Here is a 14,081-nt window from a genome sequence, read left to right on the forward strand (position 1 = left end):
TCGCAAAAAAAGTTTCAAAACATTTTTTTTTTCTAAAATAGTTAATTTCAATGTTTTTCCTACTTAGAATCGTCTCGATGTTGACGAGCCCCCTCGATCCTTCTAGGTGAAAAAAAGCGTCCCAAATTAATTTTTCCACCTCGACAAAGTGGAAAGTATGCAAAATAATAGAAAATTTTGGGATCATTTTTTTTGTCTCTTGGTTTTTGTCCTGAATCGAAAGGACTCGTGAACTCGTGATTCAGAGTAGGAAATAGTACATTACGATACAAATGCGTAAAAAAGGACATTCAAAACGAGTGGCGATAAATTAAAACACGACCGAAGGGAGTGTTTTTAATCGACACGAGTTACGAATTTCCTTTTTGCACGTGTATCGTACGTCGTACGACGTTTTTCAGTACAGATGAGCCTTCAAAGTTTCGACCTGGCATATAATGAACCACTTCTCGCACTAGTGCGTAAAAAAAACACCGTCTGTACTGAAAAACATATTATAATATTTAATATTGGTGATTGTTCTCGTGAAAATGCCCTGACTAATTTGAGCATTTCTTTTTTTTGCCACTTTTATAAAATGTGATTTTTTTTTTCAGTTATGCTATTTCTACTCAGAATCATTAGCTTTTTCAATCCTAGTAGTTAAAAAAATTGTCCCATACGATGTTTTCCTATTTTGTTACCATTTTCCGTACATGTTGTGTGGGGTAACAAAAGAGGAAAGTAACAAAAATGTATGAAAATTCTGGGACACTTTTTGTCTCCCAGTGATATTGAAAGTACTCGTGATTCTAAGGAAAATTGACCTAGAATTCCCTAAAAAAATCAAAATAAAAAAATGGCAAAAAAAGAAATGCTCATTTCGAAGCAGTCTGACAAATAAAACAAAACTTCTGGTAACTTTTACCGATTACAAGCTGTGCGAAAATAGTGTGACAATGATAACCCGTACATGCGTATTTCGTATTTTAACAAGTGACCACCCCTCTTATTTGGTTTGTGACATGCAATAAACGATTCTATTCTAGACGATAATATATCAGGCCGTCCCTATCGCACTTACAAATAGTGCGATAGGGACGGCCTAGCTATTTTATCGTCTATCGCGCGACCGCGGATGCTTCCCGTGCAGCCCTACCCTTTATAAGATAATGATAAAAACTTACATAGTAAGTTTGAGTTGCGTAAAAATCAAGCGTTTGATTGCAGTAAGACCAGCCCTCTTAGGCTGAAATCTTTCGTGTTCCTGTTACACCGAGTACGTACAGGGACAGTCAGAAGCCTAGAATAGCGAGTCCCTGTAACCCTGCTGGTGCACCGCGGAGGGTGCTCCACAGTACAAGCCGCGGCCTATTATTGGCTCGGCGGCCCTCGAACACGAACCGATTGTTAGGGGCCAGCAGAAAAATGCAGGTCCTATCAAAAAGAAAAAATATACTTACAGGTTGTTTTTTAATGTTTTAGCACTCAGTCTTCGGCCCTACGCAAAGCTCAAACCATTTTAGATACTTACTAGTATTTTTGATTTTGTCTGAGTCGACGCTCTGGGTCTTCAGCGCTAAATGTATGTGTAATGGTGTAATATATTTACTAACGTGAATTCCTCCGTATAATACTTACTTTCAAATCAATATGTGCGTGAGAAAACGGAACAGCACTACGATGTTGCCACTTTTTAATTTATACTATTTTTGGTCAGACTGTACTGTAACTATGATGTCTCACTAAAGTCTCTTCTTAGTAGTTTGTGCTAAAGTCTAATGACTATTATGTATGATCATTCGTTAACTTTTACTATGGGCCCACACCCGGAAATTTGATTTAAATCCGGAAATCTACTTTATATCTATTGTCCGTAGTTATTAGCTTCGCAAAAACCAAATTGAATTGGACTAAATCTATTTGGCAGAACTTGCACTAAAAACTAGCGCGACAACTTCATATTTTATAAATTTTATGATGTCAAGCGAATGAATGCATCCTGAAAAAATAGGAGTTTTTACGTTATCTAACTATTTTACTCAAGTTTACGTTAAACCGACGGAAAGTACTTCACTCCGCACTTCATTAAAAAAAAGAACTTTATGCGTACTCACGGAACCCATCCCCCCCTCTCGCTCGCTCTTATCCCCCACTTGAGCACGTCTGTTCCGCTCTGCAATCCGTAGCGCAATTTTATTAGAACTTGCTTGTTCCTTGAGAGGTCTATTTGGTATTTGCTACACTTGAGTGCAACGAAATCGGATTACTTAAGATGCAGCAGTGGAGGTCTTTGAGAAAGGATACGAATAAACGTCCTCTAGTTAAGGTCACATAAAATGTTATACTATATATTCAAGTCTTGGGTACTTTCTAGGTATATATGTCGCAGGGATTTAGTCAAAGACGTTATATTATAATTACACTAGTGAAATTTTAATTACACTGATTATTGTCAATAACGAAAGATTCGCATAATTTCACGGGCTTATTTCAGTGATATTGTAATGTCACTGGACCGCATAAGTGATATTATAATAAACCTAGGTTCACGGCTTTCTCAAACCAGTGCTATTGTCAATTTATCACCGTCTTACAATTTCACTGTATCGGTCTAGTGAAATCATAATGTCACTGAAACTAGCCCGTTAAATTGTGAGAAATGCAAACGATTGACAATAATCAGTGTAATTATAATTTCACTAGTGAAATTATAATATAACGTCTTTGACTAAATCCCTGCGACAGTCGCAGGGATTTAGTCAAAGACGTTATATTATAATTACACTAGTGAAATTTTAATTACACTGATTATTGTCAATAACGAAAGATTCGCATAATTTCACGGGCTTATTTCAGTGATATTGTAATGTCACTGGACCGCATAAGTGATATTATAATAAACCTAGGTTCACGGCTTTCTCAAACCAGTGCTATTGTCAATTTATCACCGTCTTACAATTTCACTGTATCGGTCTAGTGAAATCATAATGTCACTGAAACTAGCCCGTTAAATTGTGAGAAATGCAAACGATTGACAATAATCAGTGTAATTATAATTTCACTAGTGAAATTATAATATAACGTCTTTGACTAAATCCCTGCGACATATATTTAATGTATTTATATATTTTTGTTCAAGTTCCAACATCACAAAGTCTTATTGAACTTTTCCGTGGGACTTAATCAATAGTAGATCTGTGTAAGAATGTCTTATGGTATTTATTTTATTCAATATGTCTATTTAACTAAGTATTATTAGCCATTCCACACGCGGACATCGCTTAAAAAACCTCGCGACGTAAAGTAACAATAGAAAGTGCGGACGTGATTTTAGTTTTATTTACCTACCTATGTTATAATTTCATTTATTGTGCATATTCGGATTGGCGCGGGGAATCCCCTAATATATACGGTCAAACAAATTTTGTCACTAAAAAGGGGGCAAAAAATGTATTTGGAGAAGGTTTCTTATCCCATAGACATTTTGAATTTCGCGCCTTTTTTTAGTGACAAGATTTGTTTTATTTACCGTCTATATGTTTTTTTTTATCCTACAGAGAACGCACCGCAAATACCACGGAAGTTTAACAAATACTTCTATGCCCTTGCCCTAGCTGTCAATGTCAATTCAATCTGACAGGAGTGGCAGGACGTCATTTGCGTACTGTTATTGAAATTTATTGACCGTCGGAATCTTCTAATTCCAATAATTAAAAGTATATGGCGCTCGTTTTTAACGTTTAACCACATTATTACCAAAATGTTGCAACCGTGATCGAGTGTAGTGTTTTCGTTTCATCTCGTGTAAAAAATCGAGGGCTTACTATGTTCGAAAGGCAAAACGGTGAAAAATGCGAAATGATGTTCTTACACAAACTAGCGATTCTCATCGTCAGCGCTCTGCTGATATACGACTACTATAACAGCTCTACGCCTATAGAAATACGCATTCAGAACCCACAGTTCGCTTTACTAGGCCCATACAATACTACAGAACCAAACCTGACTGTAGATGATCTGTATGATCAACTTATTGATTTAAAAATTTCTCTTTCAAAGTGAATCCTCAGCCTTGTCAAAACTACGCCGCTGGCCTACTACTGGTCATAATAATATCATCGAATCCGAGTAACTATGATAACAGAATGGTTATTCGAAATACTTGGGGTCGTTCCGTAGATTCGACTAAAGTGGTGTTTTTAATGGGAGAGTCAGAGAATGCGACTATATCTCAAAAGATTCAGAATGAATCGTCCATATTTGGGGATATTGTGCAAGGTATTTTTACGGATGCTTACCGTAATATGACTTATAAGCACGTGATGGGTTTAAAGTGGGTGTCTCATCATTGTCCGATGGCGAAGTACATTTTGAAGACGGATGATGATGTTGTGGTGAACTCTCATGCGCTGAGGCAGTTTTTGGCGAGGGAGCTGTCACCGTGGGGAGCGAAGGACTTGATTACATGTCAGGTGCTGGAGCATGCATTGGTGCAACGGTCACATCGGTCCAAGTGGAGAGTGTCTCCGGCTGAGTATAAGCCACATTACTATCCAACATATTGTGCAGGTTTGTTATAGTTTTTTTTTTTTTTTATCTTTATTTATTTAGGAGCTTTTGTCTTTTTGACATGGCAGCTCCAATAATATAATATTTAGAAGCCCCTATACTTGTGTATCTATCAATCAATCAATCAATCAAAATATTTATTCGTAATAAACTTAAAACTACACAATATGCAAAAAAACAGTATTACTAAAACTACAAACATCTACTGGCGGCACTCCACTAAACTACACAAGTACAAGGTTGCGTCAGATGTAGGGTTGTTCAGAATACTCTGAACATACCCTACATCCAATTTGTTATAGTTTTAATGTCCTTGTTGTATGTACTGTAAAAGGTTTCATTCTGCACATGAGCTACTTTTATTTTACTGTCACAGTGCAAAATTGGTAGGTTTAAAGAGCTCCTGGTAGAAAAAAAGTATTCCAAAAAATATTCCATGTTATTACTCTAATGTAAGGGTTCCCAAACTTTTTTGAAGCAGGCCTCCTTACTGACTAAAATAAAAAGTTACTACTATTATACAAATAGCCAATTTACCTAGACTTTATTATAGATTATGTAAAACATGATAACTGTGTACATAAATTTTTTTTTCCAAAGAAATTACAAGACCTTTTCAAATTTTTTTAGGCTGGGCCATCCTCTACTCTCAAGACGTAGTTCCCAGGCTTCTAAAGTCCGCCCAATCCACTCCATACTTCTGGATCGATGATGTCCACGTCACCGGAGTGGTCGCCCAGCAGATCGGTGTGGCTCGCACTCCGCTGGCCAGTCTGGTACTCTCTCGGAACCGGGCCACGATGCTCACCTCGCTTGGAGCTGACTACGCTGGGAAGTTTCTGTTTGGACCGCCAGATATTAGTGTCAGTAAGATCTCACAGATATGGAAAGCTATTCCGGAATAATTTTTAACGGTTCATTGTTCCTGTAAATTTTATGTCCTCATAAGACACGCTTTTATTATTGTCATGTGACGTTATAAATCTGATTGTAAGTATCCTTGTCATTCTAAGTATATGCTAGGTACTTTTTAGCTTATATTCATGTTCTGAATAATATTGTTGTCCCAAGATTTGTGTCCCTTTTGCATGATATTTCTTTTTCTGTACAGATGTAGTGCAAAAAGATTTTCCTTCGTAGTTTTACGGAAACAAATAAGTCATGCTATTTCAGTCAGTCTCAGTACAAGACATACTGACACGCTTTTGAAGTAGCATATCAAATACGAACGTTTCCGGAAAAATACGAAAGAAAAGCGTTTCGCAGTACATCTGAATGTTCATTTGAAGGTCCAACTGAAATTCTGATAAAAAGGAACCTTATTGCTTGTTGTTTGAAGGTCACATAGATGTATTTTACCAAAGAATATGTATTAAATTAGAATAGTTCTAGTAAGTATCTGTTTAAGATTAAGGTGGCTCGCTTAGGTTACCCGAAGCTCAGGCTGCGTTAGATGGCGTTAATCTTCAAATTACCAGTCTTATTTTTTTTGTGGAGTCGTACAGGCATTTATATACTTTCAATTATGCTTCGCGAACATTTAATATTAAAATTGACGTATTATAACAAACATTCAACTTCTCATTGTAACGTTAATCCCCTTAATGTAGATAAATTTACTATTTTACACTATTTCTAAGTACCACTCACACATACAAACAGTGTTTTTGTATTCCTTCTATAATTTCACGCGGCGACAGCTTGTTTAAATAGCCTTGCGGTAAATACGTGCCATCGCATGATTTGCATGGAAGTACTGGGTTCGAATCCAGGACTTTTTTTCTTTTTTTTTTAATACTACGTCGGTGGCAAATAAGCATACGGTCCGCTTAATGGAAAGCGGTCACCGTAACCTATGGACGCCTGCAACTCAAAGAGTGTCGCATGCGCGTTGCCGCCCCATTAGAAACTTGTACACTCCCCTTTGCTGCGTGTGCACAGCAAAAAGGAGTGTACAAGTTCAAAGGAGGGTTTGGGTTGCCGACGACTCAAAGGACAATAGACGGAACAAATTAGTTCCGTAAGTCCTCCCGTCGTCAGCACCCCACACCCTCGTTGAGCTCTGGCAGCCTTACTCACCGGCAGGAACACAACACAACACTATGAGACACTATTTTTTGTTTTATTATTATACATAAATGTATATGTACTCGTACAGTAGTTACTGAGCGTTTTCCACAAAAAAGATTAAAAACCTATTCTCTTACATGGTAATAATTTTTGGGTTCGTCGAACTCAGAATTTCTAACATAATTATCCTAATCTGATATTTTTAAGAATTCCAAAAAAGTATAGATAAATTTTAGAGTCTAAACTACGATTCGAATGATTTTTTTTTCTAATTGTTTATTTTCGATGGAGCAAGGGTATTCAAATCGCTTTTGAAATCTTAAATTAGTAAATGAAAATGCAATAGTTAACTGAGTAACGTAATGCTTTAAAAACTCAAGTGGACTTTTTTTATCTAAGGAGTAATTTCGATAAAATATTATATTTAGCGAGGGTATTAAAAGTTGTGTTTTATATCTCAACTTAATAAATAGAAAATCAAAATGACAATAAAAATACCAATAGGTTCTCTAAGATAAAATTGATACCTTCAGCTCTCCATTCTTGCTCGGTCAATAAAAAATACGAAATTTATATCCAAAAAAATACAAAAAGTTTATAGAATCCTGGGAATCGAACGCACCTTCACGGCGTGACAGACGACTGTACACCAACGACGCCATTACATAACACGCTGTTCCCGACGAAATTGGGCTATACATATATATAATTAATTAAATATAAATAATAATGTCAAATCCATACTAATATTACAAATGGGAAAGGGTGTGTGTCTGTTTGTTTGTCCGTCTTTCACGGCAAAACCGGAGCGACGAATTGACGTGATTATTTAAGGGGATTTAGTTGAAGGGATGGAGAGTGACATAGGCTACTTTTTGTCTCTTTCTTACGTGAGCGAAGCCGCGGTCAAAAGCTAGTACAGCACGGGTAGCATGGTCGCGCGATAGACGATAAAATATCAGGCCGTCCCTGTCACACTATTAGTAAGTGCGATTATAGGGACGGCCAGATGTTTTATCATTTATCGCGCGACCATAATTGCCTGCCTGGACCAGGGACCGGAAAACCCCTTTTTAGGCTTAACTTCATCAATTTGCTTACCCAATCAATTTTCTTACTAAATAAAATGGTAAGCTTTTTTAAAGGTAACCTTTTAAAACGGTAAGCTTATTGAATCTGTTACTATGAGGTTACCATAACTACTAACTAAGTTAACTCCGAAACCCTATCGCGATAGGGTTTTTAAAACCTGTTTTCATTGAGTTATGGTAAGCTTTATCCGTTCCTTGTTGTCTTCCTACATTTAAACTGGTTTGCTATAGATAGAGCTTGTCTCAGACGCATGCACTCGAATTTGCGTAGTTATTACCATTTGACATGTACGTCATTTAGTTTCTGTATTTGATAGTACAATTATTGACCTACTCGTACTCATCAGTATATTATAAGGGAATAAAATGAAGTAGGTTTTTACAGCAAGCAAGGTTTTGTACCTACTTTTAGGGTTCCGTAGTCAACTAGGAACCCTTATAGTTTCGCCATGTCTGTCTGTCCGTCCGTCCGTCCGTCCGTCCGTCCGTCCGTCCGTCCGTCCGTCCGTCCGTCCGTCCGTCCGTCCGTCCGTCCGTCCGTCCGTCCGTCCGCGGATAATCTCAGTAACCGTTAGCACTAGACAGCTGAAATTTGGTACCAATATGTATATTAATCACGCCAACAAAGTTCAAAAATAAAAAATGGAAAAAAATGTTTTATTGGGGTACTCCCCCTAGGTACATGTATGATTAATATTTTTAGTTAATATTTCTATTAATTTCATTTGTTTAACTTTAATAAATACTCTGTAATGTTGACATGTAAAAGTGCCCCCGTGGCCTATTTGCTGAATAAATGATTTTATAAAGTGGGGGCTGAATTTTTTTTTTATTCCAACCCCAACGTATGATATATTTTTGGATAGGTATTTAAAAATGAATAAGGATTTACTAAGATCGTTTTTTGATAATATTAATATTTTTGGAAATAATCGCTCCTAAAGGAAAAAAAAATGCGTCCCCCCCCCTCTAACTTTTGAACCATATGTTTAAAAAATATGAAAAAAATCACAAATGTAGAACTTTATAAAGACTTTCTAGGAAAATTGTTTTGAACTTGATAGGTTCAGTAGTTTTTGAGAAAAATACGGAAAACTACGGAACCCTACACTGAGCGTGGCCCGACACGCTCTTGGCCGGTTTTTTACTTTTAATTTTTATTTATTTTGAACTTCACTATCAGTCTCATAAAAATAACTATAACAATGCATGTGCTCAAAAAGTGCGTTTACAATGCATGTGCTCGAAAAGTACGTTTTTTACGAAGCAAAATCGTGCAGCAAGTAGTAGGTACTTTTAAAGTAGTACTTTTCCACACTAGTTCTTTTTACTTTAAATTTTGAACTTCACTATCACTCCATAAAAATAGCTATAACAATGTATGTGCTCGAAAAGTGCGTTTTCTATAAAACAAAATCATGCGGAAAGTAGTACTTTTCCGCACTAGTGTTTTTTACATTCCAATTTTATTTAAATTTTGAAGGCCACCATCCGTCCCAGAAAAATCGTTCGGAAAGTTGTACATTTTCGCACTAGGGTTTTTTACTTTTTTTTTTTAATTATGAACTTCGCTATCAGTCCCGTAAAAATAGCTATTATAATGTATGTGCTCGGAAAGTGCGATTTCTATGTAGCAAAATTGTGCGGAAAGTAGTACTTTTCCGCACCAGCGCTTTTTACTTTTCAAATGTTTTTAAATTTTGAACTTCACTATACGTCCCAGAAAAATCGTGTGGAAAGTAGTACTTTTTCAAACTAGTGCTTTTTACTTTAATTTTTTTATTATTATGAACTTCGCTATGAGTCTCATAAAAATAGCTATTATAATGAATGTGTGCTCGAGAAGTGCGTTTCCTATGAAACAAAATCGTGCGGAAAGTAATACTTTTCCACACTAGTGCTTTTTACTTTTCTTTTTTTTTACATTTTGAACTTCACTATCCGTCCCCGGAAAATCGTGCGGAAAGTAGTACTTTTCCGCACTAGTGTTTTTTACTTTTAATTTTGAACTTCACTATCAGTTCCATAAAAATAGCTATTACAAAAGTGCGTTTTCTATTACTTTATAGATCGTGCGGAAAGTAGAGTACTTTTCGGCACTGGTACTTTTTACTTTTATTTTTTTATTTTATTTTGGACTTCACTGTCCCATAAAAATAGCTATTACAATGTATGTGCTCGAAAAGTGCGTATTCTATGAAGCAAAATTGTGCGGATAGTAGTACCTACTTTTCCGCACTAGTCACTAGTGCTTTTTACTTTTAATTTTTTTTTTAATTTTGAACTTCACTGTCTATCCCAGAAAAATCGTGCGGAAAGTAGTACTTTTCCGTACTAGTGCTTTTTACTTTTTTTTTAATTTGTTACTTCTCTATCAGTCCCATAAAAATAGCATTGTATGTGCTTGAAAAGTGCGTTTTCTATGAAGCAAAATCGTGCGGAAAGTACTTTTCCGCACTAGTGCTTTTTACTTTTCATTTTTCTTTAAATTTTGAACTTCACTATTAGTCCCATAAAAATAGCTATTAGAATGTATGTGCTCGAAAAGTGCGTTTTCTATGAAGCAAAATTGTGCGGAAAGAAGTAGGTACTTTTCCACAATATTCACTGGTGTTTTTAACTTAACTGATGACTGGGACTGATAGTGAAGTTAAACTTAACTTTAACGTCACTATCAGTCCCATAAAAATCGTGTGGAAAGTAATACTTTTCCGAACTAGTGCTTTTTAATTTTCATTTTTTTTATTTTATTTTGAACTTTACTATTATAAGTCCCATAAAACCAATGTCTTTCAAATTCGAAAATTGTACTAACATAACTTTTAATTTTAATAATTACTAAAGTATTTTGTCTTATTATGTTTTTTTATTTACTCGCACAATGCAAAGTAAAGCATTGTTTGAAAACTTTGAAACATGTGCGCAAAGATGATTTCCGAAATTCCGACTCGTATCGGCTTATATGACACTCATCAGAAATCACCTACTTTCCGCACTTGTTGCATAAGTAGCTATTTTGACATTTTTAACAAAGCCCATTTGAGAAGATGTTTTCAATTATCTAATCGTAAGATATCGATATAATTATTTGCTTTGTTCTTTCACAATATTTTTTTTAGTTAGTTCTTTACTAAAATTTGCTCTCGAGTATGAGCGTCTTTGCTGAGATGGTCCGACGGCCAAACAAAAGGTTGATCTTTAAAAAGCTAAAACTAGAATTGTTTGGAAACGCACAGGTAAGATAGATAAACAATAGAACGACCCGGCGCGCGCTACGAATGCATTCAATACCAAAACACACTATGATAATTCAGGTCAGTTATGTTTTAAATTTTAGTGTAAGGTTTTAAAGTCCAATATTGTTTGAATCGACATAAAACTACGTTATTTGAATCGACATAAACTTGTTTAGAGACGATACGTATGAGCTTGTACTCGCTATGGTTATTCAATAATAAGTTGAATTTCAATGTGCGCAGAGATTAAAGTTGCTTAAACGGTTTAATAACTAAAATGATAGGGTAACCTTTAAGACTGGGTTTTGTTTTCGTTAGAGGTTAATTAAGTTAACTGTATCAGATAGGCTTACCCTATCAAACAGTCACCCTTACAAAAGGTTACCATTATGGTTGGGGTTTTTAAAACAACTTCTAAAATAAGCCTATGAAAAACCCCGGTTATGGTAAGCGGTTCCGGTCCCTGGCCTGACCAGATTATATTGATGATAATTATTATTTGTAACCATTTAGTTAATATTGTCTTCAGTTACCGCGATAGTTACTCATGAAATAAAAACTATGAAAACGGATTAAATCGCGTATAATGAGTTTAAAATTCATCCCGATGTTTCAAACACTTTACAGCGTTCGTGGTCAACGGGTGACTGAGGAAAAATTACAATGTGCAAAAGCTACCCATATTCTTGTATACACCGTGTTTCACTTAACACTAAAAACCTGAAAACTGTTTGTTCAGAATCGAGAGTAGAATCGATTGAGCTATATCTTGATGGGGGTAATATTTTTTGTTTTAATTTGTATTATTAGTTATTGTTTACGTGCCCATTCTACAAATTCGTAATACATATCATTACATTGTGCATATCATATTGTTAGAGGTTGTATACCTTTTTCAGTATTTAAGGGTATTAATACTGGCTGGTTACTTGGACGATTATTTTTTCCGCTACGAGATAGACGTTGTGCGTCAGTTTAATTTTAAAGTTTATCATAAGTCATAACAAATTGAACTCGTACCTAATTACAACCTTGTCATTTTGAATGTTAGGTTTAAATTTGCTTACTGCGTCACCTGTCCAATTTGAAGTTTACTGTGACACAGGTTAAAGTGCTTTACAGTGACATAGCTGTCTATTGGTAAACCTTATGTCGTTGCAGTAACATACACAATTAAACAGTTTGAAGGTTTATGATGGTAGCTAGCAATTATTTTATTGAGTGTAGAGTTAAAAGCCGAGTAGAGCTGCACAGAAAATTAAAAATTCAATTTAAAAAAATAATAATCATCAGATTAAAAAATTAACATTGTAGATACGTTTAAAAAATTAAAAATCAGTTGGGGTGTCTGAGGTTTTGAGTGATACCGGAAACACGGTGTATAACCATTTAGTTGTTGAAGAAAAACATTCACACAACAATAACATAGGTCAACCAGCTCAGTAAATGCAATACTTTACTAATACTATGCCCACACTATGACCTATGTATAATGTATTATACCAGACATGTAATATTTTATTTTATCAACAAAGGCATAATAAAGGATTGTATTGTATTTTTGTATGAAAATAAAAAATAGGAAAGCAATATAGTAATAGTCAAATATTCCATTAAAAAAATAAAAAATACTTAATAAATCCATAAAAGTTCAAATGATTAAAAAAAACTTCGGATTCGAACCCACGATCTTCTGCATCATAGTCAGTCGTTTGACCGAGACGCCATTTCGATTTACATTAGCAGTGTCGAAATACACGATATGTATCTTTGTTGACAAAATGCGTCATTATTTCTGAGTCTGCTTGAGTTAACTAAACCAATATCTTTAAATAATTACTTGTCAAGAGCCAAATGTCACTGATGACAATGTCAACTAAAAATGCGCGAAATATGACGGCTCTGTGTCTGTACACAAAATTTGGCACGCACATTTACGTAAAATTAATAAAAAATTCACAAGGATTTGTCCATGATTTCTGTATGAAACAATGTATTTCATTCACTACCGCGACGACGGATAATGTATAATAGATGTATGCGCATATTTTTATTTAGTTGTAGTGTGCGGTGACTAAATAAATGGTAGATGTTTTTTGTATGGAAAGCGAGCCACCTTAAGTAATTCACTTTACTCAAAAACAGTAATATGTTTGTGGTCATTCCAAAAATTACTAATTTTAAAAAGATGTGTGATGAGAATATGTTTGTGGTCATTCCAAAAATTACTAATTTTAAAAAGATGTGTACTGTCAAGTTCATAAATACATTGATTTCTCTAGGTACAGTTAGCAACAGGTAGTATTTTCTTTGCAACTTATTTGCTTTACTTTAACTATTCGGCTGACTGTACGTACTTTTGTGAAAAAGTAGTGCCTTGTCTATTTTAATCAGTCATTATATTAAGTGTATAAACCAAAGAACAAATAAATTTATCAAAATAAGTAAGTAAGTAAATATCCTTTTCACTACACAAACTGGTAAACCTATACCAGTCTTTGCTATTCGAGAACAGATAGCAAAATTGCATTTTATCCTCAAGAGTGCAAAGTAATTTCATACAAATTTTAACTTGATGTCTTTAGCTGGCTGGTAGATTTTACCTATAAATGATGATTTTGATTAAAACTTTCACGATTATTACACATCATCAGGTCAGTTTAATATGTAGTTATACGCGATTACTTAAGTCCCGATTTTAAAAATAATAATGATGATTTTGAATCATAAATAAAAAAATAAAAAAAATAAAAATAAAAAAAGCTTTATTTGTTCCACACATACTTAAAACATAAATGAGAAATAATTGACAATAAGAGTAAAAATAAAATTAACTTAAAATAAATATGTGGGACCCCTTCGGGTATGATTTTGAATCATAACTATTGAATAAATTGATATATTTGATTATAGTTTGATGTTTTTAGTCAAGTTCGATTAACCTTCGTGTCTTGAAACCCTCGCAAAGCTCATGATTCCACTTTCTGAACCGCGAGCGTAGCGGGATATTGGAATCTTTCGCTTGCTCGGGTATCAATATTGGCACGTGCGGTTAAACAAAAACTTTGCCCCCTTGTAAAAAAACAAATAACTATTATTGTACCACAAAGATAACAGATTTCAGAATTACATT

General features: G+C 34.9%; 1 protein-coding gene across 1 annotated transcript; it reads left to right on the forward strand.

The window, feature by feature from the left end:
- The first annotated feature begins 3,644 nt into the window (after positions 1-3,644).
- Positions 3,645-5,464, forward strand: LOC125237497 (beta-1,3-galactosyltransferase 5-like). The gene is given in 3 exon segments (XM_048144611.1): positions 3,645-4,024; positions 4,027-4,551; positions 5,182-5,464. Coding segments are annotated over 3 exon segments (1,017 nt in total). The 5' UTR covers positions 3,645-3,807; the 3' UTR covers positions 5,457-5,464.
- Positions 5,465-14,081: the final 8,617 nt, after the last annotated feature.

Source organism: Leguminivora glycinivorella, chromosome 21 (assembly GCF_023078275.1).
Source record: "Leguminivora glycinivorella isolate SPB_JAAS2020 chromosome 21, LegGlyc_1.1, whole genome shotgun sequence".
Lineage (NCBI taxonomy): Eukaryota > Metazoa > Arthropoda > Insecta > Lepidoptera > Tortricidae > Leguminivora > Leguminivora glycinivorella.